The sequence below is a fragment of the Leucoraja erinacea genome, chromosome 15 (genome assembly GCF_028641065.1).
Source record: "Leucoraja erinacea ecotype New England chromosome 15, Leri_hhj_1, whole genome shotgun sequence".
Lineage (NCBI taxonomy): Eukaryota > Metazoa > Chordata > Chondrichthyes > Rajiformes > Rajidae > Leucoraja > Leucoraja erinaceus.
Window position 1 is genome coordinate 30,451,441 of NC_073391.1, and position 20,955 is coordinate 30,472,395.

At 42.4% G+C, this 20,955-nt stretch overlaps 1 protein-coding gene across 1 annotated transcript in view; it reads right to left on the reverse strand.

The window, feature by feature from the left end:
• Positions 1-20,955, reverse strand: part of LOC129704110 (alpha-centractin) — a 31,703-nt gene that overhangs the window by 8,987 nt on the left and 1,761 nt on the right. Inside the window, exons 2-8 of the mRNA XM_055647007.1 lie at positions 9,041-9,105; positions 7,882-7,957; positions 6,553-6,678; positions 3,575-3,699; positions 2,734-2,950; positions 1,354-1,446; positions 131-305 (exon numbers count right to left, since the gene is read on the reverse strand). Of these exons, the coding sequence (XP_055502982.1) occupies positions 131-305; positions 1,354-1,446; positions 2,734-2,950; positions 3,575-3,699; positions 6,553-6,678; positions 7,882-7,957; positions 9,041-9,105 (877 nt within the window). The remainder of the gene's footprint in view (positions 1-130; positions 306-1,353; positions 1,447-2,733; positions 2,951-3,574; positions 3,700-6,552; positions 6,679-7,881; positions 7,958-9,040; positions 9,106-20,955) is intronic.

Consider the following 20,955-nt stretch of genomic DNA (forward strand, 5'->3'; position numbering starts at 1 on the left):
GAGATGTGGCCTAGCCATGATCTCCAGAGATGCTGCCTAACATGCTGAGTTACTCCAGCACTTTGTTAGTTTTAGTTTTTATAAAAAGGACGCACAGTTACAATAGAGGTAGCCCAATTCGACAACGTACCTTTGAATAAAGTTGAGCCTCCTGACAAAACTATGTTCGAGAATAGTGTTCGCCTCAAGTCCATGTCAGATTTCTGGATTGCAAACACCAAGACTTCATGGATTCCTTCACACTCTTCACCGATCAGGTCGGGCCGAAACAGAAGCTCCGGAGCACGAAAGCGCGCTGGGCCTATCTGCAAATAAATATCTGCTCATCCTTTTTGCCATACACAGGACATCACCAGAATAGAATAAGTAATTCTCTGGACATTCACTCTGGTCAGAATGCTGTTAGTTATGTCTGCATATTTAAGACATAAATGTTTCCAGAAACTGAATTTATTGGTAGAAATGCATTTATTGATTACATCTGGAAAAATTTAAAGCAAATTATTTCCATCAGGATGTAATATACTAGCCAGAAATCCAATGGTGCTCATGGATGTAAACTTCATATCTGTGCAGCAAATGTATGTAATTACATAAGCAATGTAGAATAAAACCCTTGGGCTTTCTCTGGGCACTGTGATGATCACATGGAGACTTAGAAAGGCAAGAGCTGATGTAACAGTCATGTGCATTGATGTAAAATACTTAGTTTAGTTATGGGGGAGGAGAAAGAGTTGCCAGTTATGTCGAAAACTGAAAATAAACACAGAGGAATAAAATTGCTTCGTGGTTGTACAACATTTAAATATTTAATTGACACCACAGTTCCAATAGACTTTACTTTAGACTATAGAGATACATTGTGGAAACAGGCCCTTTGGCCTACCGAGTCTGCGCCAACCAGCAATCACCCTGTACACTAGCACTATCCTACACACTAGGGATAATTGACAATTGGTTTTACCAAAGGGAGAACGTATAAACTCCGTAGACAGCACCCGTAGTCAGGATCGAACCCTGGTCTCTGACGTCATAAGGCAGCAACTCTACATCTGCGCCACTGTGCCGTCCTGGTCATATAATATGGTCACTATTCCTCCACTTGCAAACGGGCCCAGCACAAAGCTGCTTAATTAAAGAATGCAAGGCAGTCACAAGAACGACGCAGAGGTCCTACTCAAAACAAAATTTAGTTTGTGTTGCGACATCCTACTGTTTTAGTTTAAATTATTCACAGATTCTGCCTCTGTAATCTATTGTAGAGATGGATTATCCTACAGGGTTGAATCTGTGCCTCTTATTGCGTTCTAAACAAACAAAGTTAGCAATCACGAGTTGAGAATGGTGCCTTACTTCAATTGTGCTCCCATCAGGCAGAATGTATTGGGCTTTCTCTGTCTCTAGAGTCTCATCTTTTTGGGGATTTATTGACAGGTAGCAGGCACGCTGTGAAACAGAAAAGATAAATTTGCAAGTCATTTCCCAGAACGGTCAAATGCGCATTCAAAATTAAAGTAACAATTTTAAACCTTGGTTCTCCAAGAAAGAACCGATAAAATGAGGACGTTCTTTAATAGATGAAGACAATAGGGCTTTTAGTTTAGTGTAATTTACAGCGCGGAAGCAGGCTCTTCGGCTCACCGAGTCCGCATCGACCAGTGATCCCTGCGCTCAACATTATGCACTAGGGACACGTTACAATTTATTTACCAAGCCAATTTGGAGTGTGGGAGGAAACCAGAGCATCCAAAGAAAACCCACCTAGATCACGGGAAGAACGTACAAACTCCATGCAGACAACACCCATAGTCAGGATCGAACCCGGGTCTCTGGCAGCAACTCTGCTGCTGCGCCACCGTGTCGCCCCACAAAATGACTTTTTCTAAACTGACCTTCTGACACTATCTCTTAACCAAGTTTTAGTTTAGAGATATAGCATTGAATCAGGCCTTTCTGCCCAACTGCCCAACCATCGATCACCCGTTCACACTAGTTCTGTTATCCCACTTTCTTATACATTCCCCACACATTAGGGGCTATTTAAAGAGGCCAATTATCTTACAAACCCACATATGTTTGGAAAATGGAGCACCCGGAGGAAACTCAAGCAGTCACAGGAAGAACGTGCAAACTTTCTACATAGAGCACCCATGTTCAGGTTCGAACCCGGGTCTCTGGGAATGCGAGACAGCAGCTTTACCATTTGGCATTTGAATATCAAAGACAAAATTCACGATTTGCTCATGTTACATTAAAGACCCATTACTAATTTTATAAAAAGTAAAAGACTTATGCAATTACTCGTTCTAAACTGCAGTGGACTTCAATAAAAACAAAACCTACGTTCAGGGTAAGAAAGCTCAGATTCAATCTGCTATCAGCATTAATATGTAGGAAGGAATTGCAGATGCTGGTTTATACCGAGGGTAGATGCAAAATTCTGGAGTAACTCGGGATCAGGCAGCATCTCTGGAGATAAGCAATAAGTGATGTTTCGGGTCAGACCGAGACTGACCCGAAACGTCACCTTTTCCTTTTCTCCAGAGGTGTTGCCTGACCCGCTGAGTTACTTCAGCATTTTGTGTCCGCTTTCAGTATTGTTGGTCGATCTTAGCCATGGAGGCAAATTGAATTGTATTATTAGTTAGCAACTTATTCTCAGCATTTCATCCAATTTCACAGCTCAAATAGCATTTATCCTGGTAGTAAAACAAAACAAATATAAATGTTTACCTCTTTGATTGTTTTCACAATCTCAAACTCCGACGACGTATGAAAATCATATCCTTCTTTTCTAAGGAAGAGGCGCAAATAGCGAGACACGTCACGCCCAGCGATGTCAATCCTCATGATGGAATGTGGCATCGCAAACCCTTCATATATAGGAACTGCATGTGTGACTCCATCTCCTGAATCTAACACCACACCTGTAGTTCTACCTGTGGCATATCTTCAGGAAAGTAGAGCAGAAAAATACATTTACAAGAAAGACAAACATGTTGTTTATCAAATCTGATAAGCTGATGAAATACGACAATAAATGAACTTCCGAGAAGGAATTTTATTTTTTGGGGGGGGGGATCCATCAATAAACATATTTTGATAGCAACACTAGCCTTTAGCCCTTCCCTGGGTTAGTTATACGAGAAGATTCAGGTAAAACTTGATTTAAATTAAGTCAGATTTTAACTTTCACTGCATATTCCTACCTTACAACGCCAAAACGATTTGTAAAGTGATTTTACTCCCAATTGGAAGTCTTCCACATTCTTGGACGAAGTTTAGGCAATGATGAACAAAAGGAATTGTGCTGGTGAATACCAACTTGGTTCAGTTGACAAGTGTTCCTTTCCAAGCAAGAACATTTTAGCCTGAACCCCCATTAAGCTTTTAATATGATGACAATACATTGATGTAAGGAAGTTTTCTGAGATCCTAACTATTTGCTTGTTTTCACAATCTTAAACCCCGATGACGTATGAAAATCATACCCTTTCTTTTCTTGGAGGGCAACAAAAAATCTCAGAAGACTGCATTTCAAATATGAATATATTTATGAATATGAAATACTAACAGACTAAGCACAGCCTGCATTGAGATGAACAATGCAGGCACGTTGAAGGTCTCGAAGAAAACCTCAGCGGCACGTTCACGGTTTTTTCTTGGATTCAATGGAGCTTCAGTGAGGAGTACAGGATGCTGAAAGATTTAATGAAAAATATGTGTCATTCTCTTTTCAATTAAATAGATTTTCATTTGCTCTACAAATATAGCAAAATTTGAATAGCAAAAATTAAAAGTTGATGATTCAGTTAAAAATTGGGGGGGGGGGGGGGGGGGGGGATATCCACTCAGCAAATGATTACATTTGCAGGCAAAATATAATTAATTTGATTTATTTTGCCTGGCCAACTATGTCAAGCCAATAAAGTTACTTTTTAAAGGCAAACAATTACAAAGGAACACCAGGGTGTTGTGACTTGTACAGGAAGTACAGGGCAATGGAATTATCATGCAGAAAATTTTGCTGTTGGTGGGAAAGGTATTTTTTGGCAGCCACAAGTCAAAGATATTTCAGTGCAGTAAATGATACACGCTAGTAAATGATTAAATAACTTTCCAATTTAGCTAATTATTGAAGGGGCAGATTAATTGGCATTCTTCTGTATGCATCCGATTGTCCACATAGTAAAGTTAACAGCACACGTACTTCCAGCTGTGAGGCTACATGTTCCCCTGGAGGGCTGTATTAAAAATAAAGTCAAGATTCATGCACAGAATCTTTGAAGAATGCAGCTGATTGCATTAGTTGAAGAAAGTGCTTTTTTCTGGGTGGGGGGCATTAAATAATGGGAAACAAAAGGCAAAGTCAGCAAATATATAAGGAACATGTGTAACAAAGCGGGAAAGATATAGGAAAGACAAGAGGTGAAATTATATGCATAAAATCAGATCAAGGAATTTAGCAAAGCTTTCCAATAAAATCCAGAATAGCACAAAGCTAGTAATGAAGCTATAGTTGCAAGATTGATTGCTTTAGTTGATCCGATTGCGCTTTAACAGCAAACTGTGGGGGGGCGTGTTAAAAAATGGGAAAGTCAAGCACAGAATCTTTGAAGAATGCAGCTGATTGCATTAGTTGAAGAAAGCGCTTTTTCTGGGCGGGGGGCGTTAAATAATGGGAAACAAAAGGCAAAGTCAGCAAATATATAAGGAACATGTGTAACAAAGCGGGAGAGATATAGGAAAGACAAGAGGTGAAATTATATGCATAAAATCAGATCAAGGAATTTAGCAAAGCTTTCCAATAAAATCCACTGGAGTGTGTATGACAGAGCTGGAGTGTGGAGCACAAAGTTAGACATGCTGCACTTAAAGCTGCCAACATTTGTTCTCAAATGAACCATGACTACTTGTGTTAGTTGTCAAATGCCAGCCAGCAAAAAAATAATAATATTTTCTAATCATGAATCTTCGAGAAAGTCATGACAAAATAGCAAGAAGCAAAGATTTAAAAAATGGTGCATGGCCCAGGTTCAATCAGCCTGAGAATCTCATATTTGCCAAGTTTTGTCAGAGCATTTCAGTATTCCAAAACCTGAAAATCAGCATTTTACTGAGGAAAGCAGTATTTTTACATGCTGCCATTTTGCTGATTTTTCTTTTCTATGTGCAGTCATACCCATGTAAGAGTATAATAATGCATAACTTTGCTACCAATTGACATGTCTTCTATGCACCTTACTTGACAGTGCATTCATTGCCATCTCTTTGTATACTTCTGTTTGAACGACTGCTTCCTGCTTTTACCACCAGATGATGATGTAGAAGCCATTTTGGAAGCTTCCCTCGCTCTCTCTCCCTCCTTCTTCTCTTTACATCTCTCTCTCTCCCCCCCCCTTTCCTTCCTTTCTCCCTCCCTCTCTTATTCCCTCCCTCCCTCACTCCTTCTCCCTCCCCGAACAGTCTGTGACCCACAGCACTTTGTGTAAAGGCAATAGCGCTCCAGCTGGTAGCGCTATAATTAGAACCCATACGCTGTTCATTTAAATTTCCACCCGCTAAACTGACAGCGCTGTTTAAACCTGGAGCGGGACAGGCAGATCAAATCTTACAAAAATAATCATCTAGATCGTGAAATGTAAAATACTAATCTGCTGTTATTTTTAGTTACAATATGACTTTTTACATCCTTGCATTTTTTAAGCAGCAAGATGAAACAGGAAGTCGGGCCGATTTAAAAAAAATCCATATTTTACAAAGCAAATCCGTACATCCGTATTCTTATCGCATTTCCGTACAAAACACAGAAAATCCGTACCACTTGACAGCTCTGTATTTGTATTTGAATGCAAAATTTATTATGCTTGGAAAAGGTGGACAAACCACAGAGATTCTGTCATCTGATGTGTTGCCATTCATTCAACCAAATAGTAACTCCATCGATTTTCCGGCATAAGTGGTACTTTACAGCCTTGCCGGATTATCCCCTTTGCCGGCCGACAGAGGTAACGTAACAATAATTCATAATGATAATATCCAGAGAAGATGGGGGCAGCAAGAGCACAGTCACTGGCACACAATTTATAAAGTTAAAGCGCTGGGCGAACCAAGCTTGGCTGCCGTTCAGCGACCGTTGTGCTGCGCTCTCCGTCTGTCTCCGAGCCGGGCTCACTCTCTTGATCTGGAAGCAGGCAACTCGCAGCCCTGAGGCTCTTACATGCTCCCACTCAGATTTTTTTTGCAAAAACAAAAAAATGGATCCCACAGACATGGGGAAGACGGGGGGCACTCACGTATACCACAGCTGTGAAGATCTGTTTGTCCGGATTAAAGGAGGTGCCGGACCATCAGTTGCCAGAAAATCAGTGATGGGCCTATATTTATAACTTTCAATGCATTTTAAGAACTCAAATTAAAACTGCAGACTTTGCAAGCAACGTTTGCGAGTATCATTAAAAGATTCAGATACATGGGATATCAAACTCCCCCTACACCCGACATATTATATATGGGAATTACAGGATTTCACGCTGAGAACATCCACCTCACCTCTTCGGAGAAAGTCTGGAGTTGGTCTTTAGAATACACATACTGCCAGATCCGCTCCATATCATTCCAGTCTTTGACAATTCCATGTTCCATTGGATATCTGATGGTCAGGAGGCCCCTATGTTCCTATTCAATCAAGACAGAATTTAAATAAAAACACTTATTTTCTTTGCTGACAATATTTAAACTAAAATGAAATGAGAACGTTATAGCTGCGATTGTAGCTTGCCACCTGCTTAATTTTCTCCAAAGTCTGTTGATGATCATTTTAGCTCCACTTTCAATCTTCCTGCTTTAAACTCCTCTGACGTGCACATTCATGCAGCATTGCTGGGAGTGGGACAAAAGTGAGGAGCCCAGGGAATGGAGATCATGGAGGAAGCTCGTTGAGGAGTGGACAGGAGTGGGGGCAAAGAGATTTATGAAGACTTAAGATATTGTCAAGGCAGTGTTGGGAACCACCACCAAAACAAGTTGGAACTTGCATGGAGAAAAAATAATAACCCAAACTACTCAGCATTGTCTCAGGTATGGTCAAACCATTTAACCATACTAAAACAGGCTTTAAACCTCTGGTAAAGAGCTTAGAGTCATACCTTCATATGCAATGGAAATAGCCCCTTTGGCCCAACTTGTCCATGCTGACCAAGATGCTCTATCTAAGCTAGTCCTATCTGCCAGCATTTGGTCCTCATCACTCTAAACCTCAGGCAGCAAAAAGAATAGCCGATGCTTTGAGTTGTATTACGTCACCTTATCCTTTTCCCCTGAGATGCTGCTTGACCCGCAGAGTTACTCTAGCATTTTGTGTCCATCTCCGGTGTAAGCCAGCATCTGGAGTTCCTTCCTACACGTTAAACCTTTCTTATCCATGTAAACGTCCAAATGACTTTTGAATTTTGTTATTGTACCTACCCCAACTACTTCCTCCGGCTGCTGGTTCCATATATCCACCATTGTCTGTGTGAAGCTAGGACATGTTTGATCAACAATTCCTCCTGAGTGCTTTGGGAAGTTTAATTTCTGCTCTCCCCCACCGCGCCCCTCCTCTCCCCCTCATTCCCCCATGCCCGAATTACGGAATTAAGTTTATCCTGTTTCCTGATGTACATCTCCTTCCATTTAATCTTATTGATGCTCTGCAATTCTAGACCACAGTTGTGTCAAAACATCTCATTATTGCAATTCCCTTTTCTTTTCTGAATCTGGTGCAGGAATGTTAATGCTGACAATGAATAGGAACACTGCTCCTTGACATAGGCAAAGCATTTCAGAAAGTAGACTATTCAATCAGATATGCAGAAAATGAAATAAATTAAACAGGAATACCTCAGCTTTAGGTCCAATGAAAATATCACCTTCCAGGGCACCAGCCATAACACGTACATGCTTAGGCCTTCCCACACTATGCAAGAAATGGTTCATAAATAACATTAATTAAAAAAATGCTTTGATTTTTACCTTTGTAACATTAGTGCAATACAACTAAAACAGTATCAAAAACTTACTAAACACACATAAACTCATCTCAGTGGCGGACTGGGTGTAAACATATTGGTTGCCAGGAGACAAAGGGGGCCCAGTTGTTGCGGACGCAATGAACTTTCTAAGCCTTCACACATTAACCAGATGAACTTTAATATTATCTGTAAAAGCCTTAAAGCCATAACAGTGCCCAAAGTGGGCATGGAAACGATAGGACTACAGTGAAAAGATCCTGGCAGGAGGCTGCCAGATAGGGGTGTGTAAGGTGAAAGATGCTGTTGATTACCACCTGTCATGCAAGCATATACCCATTTGCTATCTGAAGACACAAAGTCCTGGAGTAACTCAGCGGGTCAGGCGGTATCTCTTCCCCGGACGTACCACCTGACCGGCTGAGTTACTCCAGTACTTTGTGTCTTCTTTTATAAACCTGCAGCTGCAGTTCCTTGTTTCCCCATGTTTTATCTGCTTCTGTGGGCTGAAGGAAAAGCCCAACTTTATTTGGCAGTGGAAGACACACAATCCACACTGACCAAGGTTTCATCATTAAATTTTTTGTTCCCTAATGATCAGGAATAATAACCAAACTTCTTCCCCATATTAAATAGAGGAAGGGGTTCTGGTCCCTTTAAGTCACTACAGGAGTCTTGAAGGAAGTTTCCGTTTATTTTGGTCACAAACAATAACTTGCTAATATACTATGAAAATTTTTTAAATTAAATTTTAATTCCAACATTTCCTGCATATGCAACGCAGAAACAAAACCCATCAAGGTACCTTCCCAATTAAGTTCTTATGTTGTTACAAGATGTGCTAAAAATACATTAATCAGTGAGAATTAGTTGATGGATTGGCATCAGTAATGACAAATTGAAGGCGAGAAATGTTTCAAGCACAATTTTTGTGCATTGATCATCTGCCACTGCTCAGCTTAATCTACACTGTTTGCAGAAATCGGGTACAAATTTTCTTAAAATAGAATTTGTAATGGAAAGGTACTTACTAATTAGGGAAGCAGTATTTTGGAATCTGATCACCAGCAAACCCAGCTTTCACAACTCCTGAACCCTGCAATAAAAAGGATAAACACATATGAGAACAAACATACAATCCTAATTTTTAAGTGCTCAAAGCCTGTGAGTAATGTAAACGGCAAACCGTCCAAATCAAGAACGAGTCTCATCCCGGACAATCCCTCTTCTACCCTCTTACATGAGGCAAGCAATAGAAGAGGGTAGTGGGAGCATGAGAGGAAACCGGAGCACCCAGGGGAAAAGCACTCGGTCACGTGGAGAACATACAAACTCCGTATAGACAGCACCCACAGACAGGATCAAACCCGGGTATCTGGCTCTGTAAGGCAACAAATCTGTACCACCATGCCACCCAATTCTATTGTTTTAACCACATGTTTTCCAAACTTTCTGTCTTATTCCTCCAAGTGAATCAAATTGCTGATTCATGATACAGTGCCCTCAACGTTTGGGACAAAGACCCATCATTTATTTATTTGCCTCTGTATTTCACAATTTGAGATTTGTAATAGAAAAAGAATCACATGTGGTTAAAGTGTACATTGTCAGATTTTATTAAATGCCATTTTTATCCATACCATGTTGCCATTTTTATACATACCATGTAGAAATTACAGCTGTGTTTACACATAGCCCCCCCCATTTCAGGGCACCATAAATGTTTGGGACACATGGCTTCACAGGTGTTTGTAATTGCTCAGGTGTGATTTATTGCCCCCTTCATGCAGGGCCAAGAGAGCTGTCAGCACTTAGTCTTTGGAAACTTTTATTGCTGTTTATCAACATGAGGACCAACTTGTGCCAATGAAAGTCAAAGAGACATTATGACACTGAGAAACAAGAATAAAACTGTTAGAGACATCAGCCAAACCTTAGGCTTACCAAAATCACTGTTTGGAATATCGTTAAGAAAGAGAGCACTGGTGAGCTGTGTGGGAAGACCTCCACAGCTGATGACAGAAGAATTATCTCTATAATAAAGAAAAAACCTCAAACACCTGTCCAACAGATCAGAAACACTCTTCATGAGTCAGGTGTGGATTTGTCATTGACAACTGTCTACAGAAGACTTCATGAAAAGAAGTACAAATGCTACATTGCAAGATGCAAACCACTGGTTAGCTGCAAAAATAGGATGACCAGGTTGCAGTTTGCTAAGAAGTACTTAAAAGAGCAACCACAGTTCTGGAAAAAGGTTTAGTGAGACGAAGATTATCTTATAGATCAGAGTGATGGCAAGAGCAAAGTATGGAGGAGAGAAGGAACTGTCCCAAGATCCAAAGCATACCACTTCATCTGTGAAACACGGTGGTGGGGGTGTTGTGGCCTGGGCATGTATGGCTGCTGAAGGTACTGGCTCACTTATCTTCGTTGAGGATGCAACTGCTGATGGTAATAGCATAATGAATTCTGAAGTGTGTAATAATAATAATAATAAATTTTATTTATGGGCGCCTTTCAAGAGTCTCAAGGACACCTTACAAAAATTTAGCAGGTAGAGGAAAAACATGTAAGGGGAATGAAATAAATAGTAGAGACATGACTAGTACACAAACTAAAGACAGAATTCAATACAAAACACAATATGAGGCAATTAATGCACATATGAAAAGGGAGGGGGATGTGGGGCTAAGGAATAGGCAGAGGTGAAGAGATGGGTCTTGAGGCGGGACTGGAAGATGGTGAGGGACACGGAATTGTGGATCAGTTGGGGGAGGGAGTTCCAGAGCCTGGGAGCTGCCCTGGAGAAGGCTCTGTCCCCAAAACTGCGGAGGTTGGACTTGTGGATGGAGAGGAGACTGGCTGATGTGGATCTGAGGGACCATGAGGGTTGGTAGGGGGAGAGGAGGTCAGTGAGATATGGGGGGGGCAGGTGGTGGAGGGCTTTGTAGGTGAGGATCAGGATTTTGTAGTTGATCCAGTGGGAGATGGGAAGCCAGTGATGTTGTTTGAGGACTGAGTGATGTGATGCCAGGATTTGGTGTGGGTGATGAGTCGGGCGGCTGCGTTCTGGACCAGTTGGAGTCGGTTGATGTAGGTGGAGCTGATGCCAAGGAGAAGCGAGTTGCAGTAGTCCAGTCGGGAGATGAAATGAAGGCACGAATGAGTCTTTCAGCAGCGGGAGGTGTAAGAGAGGGTCTGAGTTTGGCGATGTTGCGGAGATGGAAGAAGGAGGTTTTAATGACGGATGTGAGGCTCAAGTTCAAACAAATGCCTCAAATCGCATTGGCTGGGGGTTCATTCTACAGCAAATGATCCCAAACACACTGCTAAAGCAACAAATGAGTCAATCACCCGATCTGAAACCAATTGAGCATGTCTTTTAAATGCTGAAGAGAAAACTGAAGGGGACTAGCCCCCAAAACAAGCATAAGCTAAAGATGGCTGCAATACAAGCCTGGCAGACCATAACTAGAGAAGACACCTAGCAAATGGTGATGTCCATGAATTGCAGACTTCAAGCAGTCATTGCATGCAACAAAATACTAAATATGACAACTTTCATTTACATGACATTGCTATGTCCCAAACATTATGGTGCCCTAAAATGGGGGGGGGGGGGGGGGGGGAGGGGGATATATATAAACACCGCTGTAATTCCTACATGGTGAAACCAAAATGTATAAAAATGGCCTTTAATAAAATCTGACAATGTGCAAGTTACCAACATGTGATTTTTTTTCTATTACAAATCCCAAATTGTGCAGTACAGAGGCAAATAAATAAATGATGGGTCTTTGTCCCAAACATTATGGAGGGCACTGTACATAATTTGATTACCAGCTGCTGTCAAGCCTTTCATTCATAGGCAAGTTACAACATTTTAATTCTCCTTACCATTCCCACACAGGCCTTTCCGTCCTAGGTGTCCTCCATTGTCAGAGGGAGGCTAAATGCAAATTGGAGGAACAGCATCTCATATTTCGCTTGGGCAGTTTAGAACATCTAAAGAACATCATATGAACATCTAAATCATCTATATTTTGTGTTATTGTCTATACATGATCAATATTTTCATACTAAATATCTGAAAACTTGCACCGTAAAGTTTTAGTGAGATGTTTAGTATGAAAACATTGACCATGGATAGACAATAACACAAATATAGATAATTTAGATGTACTTATGACATGATTGTGCAAAAAATAATGACTTTGATTATCTTGAGAGTGGATGTTTCTGGCTTTTGAACAAATGTCTGTGTAAAACGGCCCGTGCCTGCTGCAGTGTTAGATCTAACAGAGTAAAATTTATGAGAATTAAACATTCAATTCCTTCCATTTGGCATAGAAATTCATGACAAAGTGAGATTTTAAAATCATGTTATATTGTGAATTCTTGTGTGAATGGGATCGTTTGTTATTTGGATACTTTGGCTATTTAAAATTTTATTTTTAGCCTTTTCTTAAGAATGGGATAGATGTTTAGATCTAGTAATTGAATTTAGATAAATTTAATTGATTTGATGACACTGATATGTTTTTTTGTTGGGTATTTACTATTCACATTTTTGAAATTTCAAGGCAGTCTGGGTGTTTATTTCTCTCACAACGGTTAATTTTGTATTTAGCTACTTAATTAGATAATTAACCAATTATATACTTTAATTTCAGCAGGGCTCGAAATTAACGGTTGCCCGGGTGTCATTGACCACTAAAAGCGCCGCCGGACAACCTAAACGGCGAGTCATTTTGCCCGGCTTGGCAACCAGATACTGGTTTGTACCGAAGATAGACACAAAAAACTGGAGTAACTCCGCGGGTCAGGCAGCATCTCTGGAGAAAAGGATTGCGACGTTTTGTGTCGGCAGTGATGGCTGTATTGCGTGGGAAAGATACTAGGTGAGGAAGGGTCGGAGCGAATGACGGGCCCCAAACAGCAGCTCCATCTCCTCCTCCTCCCGCCCCCCCACCCGCCCTGATAGCGGCCGCTGCTTGCAAACCCGCTAACGGCGCTTGCAAAACAAACCCTCCCACATGCCGAGGCCAGGAGGAGGAAGGGAGGGAGGGGGAGGCCTCGGCATGCGGGAGGGATTGTTTTGAAGGCGCCATTAGGGGTTTTGTACGCAGAGGCCCTTATCAGCAAAGATACCCTGCACCTTCCCCTCATTCATCCTGTAGTGATCCCCCATTCATCCTGCACAGACCCTCCGATCCACACTGCACTGACACCCCCCCCCCCATCCATCCTGTACTGATCCTCCCATTCAAGAAGAATGGGGGGGGGGGGGGAAACAGTCTGAAGGAGGGTCTCGACCCGAAACGTTGCTTATTTCCTTCGCTCCATAGATGCTGCCTCACCCGCTGAGTTTCTCCAGCACTTTTGTCTACCCCCATCCATCCCGTACTGAACCCCCCCCATTCAACACCACTGACATCCCCCGTGCTCTCCCCTCACAATTTTACCTACTCCAACCAACCCGTACTAATTCACCTGCCTCAATCCATCCATTCTGCACCGACTGCCTTCTAACCCCCCCCGCCATCTATCCACCCCGTACTGATTCATACACCCCCCCCCCCCCCCCCCCCCCCTGACCCTATTGTCCTGGGAATATCTTCAGAGCAAACATTGACTATGTTTGATAACGGAATGCAATCAAATGTGTTTTAATTCCCAATGTTATTATTTGTTTTAATCCATAAAGATGGATTAATTAAATTGTGAACACGTGGAACATTAAAACCGCAGTGTTCGATTGTCACTGCTGCCATTGACACGTTATTACAGAATTCATTTTAGCGGCAAATCAATGCTCTTAATATGGAGTATCAGTACTGTAGTTATTTAATGAGCAACATTCACAACTATATGTGCGCATATATGTTACCATGGTCCAGTAGGCATGCAGGTGCAGCAGGCAGTGAAGAAGGCGAATGGTATGTTAGCATTCATAGCAAAAGGATTTGAGTATAGGAGCAGGGAGGTTCTACTGCAGTTGTACAGGGTCTTGGTGAGACCACACCTGGAGCATTGCGTACAGTTTTGGTCTCTTAATCTGAGGAAAGACATTCTTGCCATAGAGGGAGTACAGAGAAGGTTCACCAGACTGATTCCTGGGATGTCAGGACTTTCATATGAAGAAAGACTGGATAGACTCGGTGTGTACTCGCTAGAATTTAGAAAATTGAGGGGGGGGATCTTATAGAAACTTACAAAATTCTTAAGGGGTTGGACAGGCTAGATGCAGGAAGATTGTTCCCGATGTTGGGGAAGTCCAGGACAAGGGGTCACAGCTTAAGGATAAGGGGGAAATCCTTTAAAACCGAGATGAGAAGAACTTTTTTCACACAGAGAGTGGTGAGTCTCTGGAACTCTCTGCCGCAGAGGGTAGTCGAGGCCAGTTCATTGTTTGGAAGTGGAAAGAACTAATAGAAATTGCATTAATTGCAATGTGTAAAAAGAGTTGAGATACTGTCTTATAATTTTGTCATTGTGGGATATATCATGTCTTTATTGGTGAATAAGTTTAGTTTGTGACTTTATTTGAAGCAGAAATAATATGTGAATGCTTCATATAACCATATAACAATTACAGCACGGAAACAGGCCATCTCGACCCTTCTAGTCCGTGCCGAACACGTATTCTCCGCTAGTCCCATATACCTGCGCTCAGACCATAACCCTCCATTCCTTTCCCGTCCATATAACTATCCAATGTATTTTTAAATGATAAAAACGAACCTGCCTCCACCACCTTCACTGGAAGCTCATTCCACACAGCCACCACTCTCTGAGTAAAGAAGATCCCCCTCATGTTACCCCTAAACTTCTGTCCCTTAATTCTCAAGTCATGTCCCCTTGTTTGAATTTTCCCTACTCTCAGTGGGAAAAGCTTATCCATGTCAACTCTGTATATCCCGCTCATCATTTTAAAGACCTCTATCAAGTCCCCCCTTAACCTTCTGCGCTCCAAAGAATAAAGCCCTAACTTGTTCAACCTTTCTTTGTAACTTAGTTGCTGAAATCCAGGCAACATTCTAGTAAATCTCCTCTGTACTCTCTCTATTTTGTTGTCATCCTTCCTATAATTAGGCGACCAAAATTGTATACCATACTCCAGAATTGGCCTCACCAATGCCTTGTACAATTTTAACATTACATCCCAACTTCTACTCTGATCAAGAAGGCTCATCAGCGTCTCTTCTTCCTGAGGAGACTGAAGAAGGTCCATCTGTCTCCTCAGATCCTGGTGAACTTCTACCGCTGCACCATCGAGAGCATCCTTACCAACTGCATCACAGTATGGTATGGCAACTGCTCTGTCTCCGACCGGAAGGCATTGCAGAGGGTGGTGAAAATTGCCCAACGCATCACCGGTTCCACGCTCCCCTCCATTGAGTCTGTCCAAAGCAAGCGCTGTCTGCGGAGGGCGCTCAGCATCGCCAAGGACTGCTCTCACCCCAACCATGGACTGTTTACCCTCCTACCATCCGGGAGGCGCTACAGGTTGCTGTATTATTCCAACACCATTATTCCATCAAAACTGATCACCAAACTCGGTAACCTGGGCATCGACCCCTCCCTCTGCAACTGGATACTGGACTTTCTAACCAACAGACCCCAGTCTGTGAGGTTAGACAAGCACACCACTTCAACCCTCACCCTGAACACCGGCGTTCCTCAGGGCTGTGTGCTGAGCCCCCTCCTCTACTCCCTCTTCACCTATGACTGCACACCTGTACATGGTACTAACACCATCATCAAGTATGCAGATGATACAACGGTGATTGGCCTCATCAGCAACAACGATGAGCTGGCCTACAGGGAGGAGGTCCAGCACTTAGCAGCATGGTGCGCTGACAACAACCTGGCCCTTAACTCCAAGAAGACCAAGGAGCTAATTGTAGACTTCAGGAAGTCCAGAGGCGGCACACACACCCCCATCCACATTAACGGGACGGAGGTGGGACGTGTTTCTAGCTTCAGGTTCCTGGGAGTCAACATCTCCGATGACCTCTCTTGGACCCACAATACCTCTACTCTGATCAAGAAGGCTCATCAGCGTCTCTTCTTCCTGAGGAGACTGAAGAAGGTCCATCTGTCTCCTCAGATCCTGGTGAACTTCTACCGCTGCACCATCGAGAGCATCCTTACCAACTGCATCACAGTATGGTATGGCAACTGCTCTGTCTCCGACCGGAAGGCATTGCAGAGGGTGGTGAAAATTGCCCAACGCATCACCGGATCCACGCTCCCCTCCATTGAGTCTGTCCAAAGCAAGCGCTGTCTGCGGAGGGCGCTCAGCATCGCCAAGGACTGCTCTCACCCCAACCATGGACTGTTTACCCTCCTACCATCCGGGAGGCGCTACAGGTCTCTCCGTTGCCGAACCAGCAGGTCGAGGAACAGCTTCTTTCCGGCGGCTGTCACTCTACTAAACAACGTACCTCGATGACTGCCAATCACCACCACCCCCCCCCGGACACTTATTATTTTTTTTATTCAAATCGTTTGCTATGTCGCTCTTCAAGGGAGATGCTAAATGCATTTCGTTGTCTCTGTACTGTACACTGACAATGACAATTAAAATTGAATCTGAATCTGAATCTATACTCAATGCTCTGATTTATAAAGGCCAGCACACCAAAAGCTTTCTTTACCACCCTAGCTACATGAGATTCCATTTTCAGGGAACTGTGCACAGTTATTCCCAGATATCTCTGTTCATCTGCATTCTTCAATTCCCTACCATTTACCATGTACGTACTATTTTGATTTGTCCTGCCAAGAGTTCAGTATAATTGAGTATAATTCCGATTGAGTATAATTCCGACTGGTAACTACGCACTTTGTCCGAGCACATTATCGCACACGTCATGCAAGCCATCTTAAATGACTACCTAAACCGTCATTTGGCAACCTAAAAAGCTGCCAAGGTTGCCCGGCTGGCAACAGGGGAAAAAAGTTAAGCAAGAGTCCTGTTCAGGCCATCCAAGTAAGATCATATTTGTTTCAGAATGTTTCAATCTATAATAACTGAAAAATTCATTCCGTTCTCTTATTTTTTAAGAAAGTTATGGGCTTTTATGTCAATTGACTGTCCTCGATCACAGCTTTCGTGTTAAGTTAATGGAAAAGCAATAGGGAACAAGATGCTAATTTCCGAGTATGAAAATGACCATTACTTTTTAATACTGAAGATTTGAAAGTGAATTAGGTATCAAATTAAAGTACTTTTTAAGCTTTATCTGTTGGGATAAATTACAGGCTTGATTTTTAAAATCTCAAAAGGTTGCAATCTCGCACCCCTTGGCCACATTCTAGCTCCATAAATCATCAGTTCCACAAAACATTTCATGGAACTCTATTCTTCGTAGAATAGGCTTTGCAAAGAGTGCAGAAGTTTACCATAATGATGCCTAGATTAGGGACCATCAGCTGCAGGAAGAGTTTGGGTATATATATGTATGTATATATATATATATATAAAAAATTACGAGAAGCATAGATGGGGTGGTCAGAAGATTTTTCCCAGGATGGAAATATCAAATACTAGAAGGCATAGCTTTAAGAAGACTGGAACAGTTTAAAGCAGATGCGCAGCGCAGGTTTTTTGTTTGCACAGTGCGCAGCAAGTGCCTGCAATGTGCTGCGGGGGATGGTGGTTAAGGCAGACATGATCATGGCATTTAGACTTTTAGATAGGCACATGGATATGCAGGGATATGGATTATGTGTCGGCAGATAATAATTGGTCTTAGCATCATGTTTGGCACAGACAAGGTGGGCCAAAGGGGCTGTTCCTGTGCTGCACTGTTCGATGTAGTTTGTGTTCATGTTATTTAGTTGTTAATACATTTGGGGATGTTCGCATGTTCACTGATAAAAAAAAAAGTTCGGAACAGCCTCAACCTGGTTTTTAAGGAACGTATAAAACATGAGGTCATAAATGGATTATCGCTAGTGAATTCAATGAGATGCAGGAGTAGCCAGGGGGGAGTGTTGTGCCGAGAGCCAAAATATTCTTCTGAAATGTAGGTGCCTTATTACGAGGGCAAGAATGCACAACTCAACTTTAAATGCTAGAACTTGCACTTCATGACAAAAAACATTCATGAACCATTTCTATCATTTGCATTTTTAACTATAGAAAAGCTGCTACTGAAAATCTGCCAATAAGTTCTGCCAACATGTTATACTTTGCAATTTTAGAAATAATTAACTCAAACAAAACATTCCTTCTATGCTAAAGTCGGTAATTTACTGTAGGTGGGGTACAAAACCAATACTGCATGCTGCCATACTACAAGCCAACGCTCTCCCTCGAGTCTGAAGAAGGGTCTCAACCCAAAACGCTATCCATTCTTTCTCTCCAGAGATGCTGCCTGGCCTGCTGAGTTACTCCAGCTTTTTGTGTCTACAATCTTCCTTGAGTGTTGTGTGGTACAGACGCAATTAATTCCCGAGTTATTTAGTTATTCCAGCCGATATTCAAATTCTATTCCAAGACTTCATAATACAAACTTTGAATAAATTGAATAAATAAAAGACAGAATCAGATGCACAAGAATATGTTGCACCATTTTTTAAACAAAAAAAAGATACGAGAGTAGATGGGCAATATTTTACAGGGTCATTCAATCCCTTGATCCCAAGTTGGTGCTACCACCCAAGAGAAATCTACGCTGATAGTATAGCCTTTCTTTACACCCAACAAAAAATGAGAATTCCAGGAACAGTTGAAGGAGAAGGTGGGTCAGATTCTAGAGTCTTATCTGCCATTTAATAAGATCATGGTTGAAATGATCTGGGTCTTGGCATGGATAAGGTGGGCCAAAGTAATTTCTTTTTTAGAGATTGTAAATGTTTGGAATTCACAGTTGCAGATGACTACTCAATACTCAATCATTAATAATATTCAGCGCTAGTTTGATTATTTTGGATATTAAATGGATCGGGAATGGATAGCACAAGGTACCCAATAGGATCAGCCATGGAACGGTCTGACAAAAAAATAGCTTGAATGGCTTGTAGTTCACCCCCTGCTTTCATTTCCCTTGTTCTTGTTAAATATTTTTACTATGAATAAGTAAAGTATTATTACTGCAGAAAATGCTGGAAACACGCAGCAGGTCAGGCACCTTTGTGCAAAGAGAAACAGTTAACGCAGTAGGTCAGAGTCCCTTCATCAGAACCAGGAAAATAAATCCCTCTCCCTCCAGCATTTGAAAGTGATTGCTTCCTTCATGAGTCATTGGTGGCTCCTCCATCCCCATCAATCATTCACCCTCTTTCCTTACAGCCACAGGAGATGCAACCCTGTCCTTCCGCCCGTTCCCTTCCTACCATCCAGGTGAAGCAACAATTCACTTGCACTTCTTCCACTCTAATGTACCACATTTGGTATTCTCAATATGATCTCCTCTAGACTTGAGAAATTAAATGGAAACTAAGCGTTCACTTGGCAGAGCATCAGTATTCATTCAGCAAGAGTGATCTTCAGCTTTCAATTGCCCGTCGCTTTAATTCTCCATTTCTGAGGCTGTCGGTCTGTGGTCTGCACAATCCAAACTTGAGGAACAACGTGTCATGATCAGTCTGAGCAAGTTTCAGCCTTCAGAAAATATCAATAAGCGAGTTTGGTATTCCGACTGTGCATGCCCAGGTCATAGGTCACTCGAGAAAAACATTCTCGGCAGCAGGCCTGCTGCGTATATACAGACTTGCGTTTCACCCTTTCAGTCAGGAACGAACCGGGTCTTCAGCGCTGCAAGCGCTGGTGAATTGCTACGGGAGTTAGCGACGCTATTTTTCCCTTCTCCACTGGTCCATGCAGAAAGCTCAGCAGTGACAATCTAATGAATCATGGTCAGGTCCTCCTCAGCCTGGGTGTATGGGTTCCATTCTTACTTGGGCTGCCCTCCCGGGTTATACAGGGTTATTATACAGGGGCGAACCATGCACCCCTTTCCTGCATAACCCCAGGAGGCAGATTTGTGAGTGGAGTGTATCCCCGTTAATGACGGGTGCTCGGCTTTCGCCGGCACTGATGGGGTTAACCGACAGCCACTGGATAATGTGAGAGGTGCAGCTGATGGTCCCCGCCCTGTCGGGAAACGAGTTCCTCGGGAGTTGGAGCAGAGTTGAGCTGGAGTTAGCACTTCTTCTCCGCGCTGGCTGTAAGCCTGGGGCCGCCACTTCTCTGGGCCGGTGTTCCATCAGCCCAGGGTCACCCCGGACATCTCCGGCCTCCCCCAGACAGGGATGGAGACCTCGGGAGGGGACGGAGATGGTCCAGTAGCAATTCAACAGCGCTTGCAGCGCCGGACACCCAGGTTTGATCCTGACTACGGATGAAACGCAGGTCTGCACACATGCAGCAGTTCAATTGCCGAGAGCATCTCTCCGCCGGTCCACTCTCTCCCCGTCTCTCACCTGCATCTACCCCCCTCTCACTCGCTGTTACACCCCGCTCTCCCGCTACCTGGCACACCCCCCCCCCTCCTCAGATTAAAAAAAAAATTACACATAAATTATGAATAAAGATAAGAAAATGTTTCAAACACAAGTAATATTTTCTTATTCCAGTAGTAAACACATTAAGGATTAAATGAAAATAATAAATTATTTAACTTTTTGAATATCTCATAATTACAGATTACTAGAACTGGGACTGTGTAAGTAGTGTGTGAACAGCAGAACAAGAAAGGAAGCCATTGAGTTGACAGAATTCTAGATTAATTCATTGGTAGAATAGTTAACAATTTATACACAGTTTATACCGCCAGCGCTTCGTTCGCATTTTCTTTATCACAAATGACCTTTGACAAATCCCATGATTCCTTGCATTATTCGGAATACCGAACTCGCTTATTATCAATTTTCTTTGTCGTTAAGACTGACCGTTCCTACAAGTCATCTATCTACAATTTTGGATCAG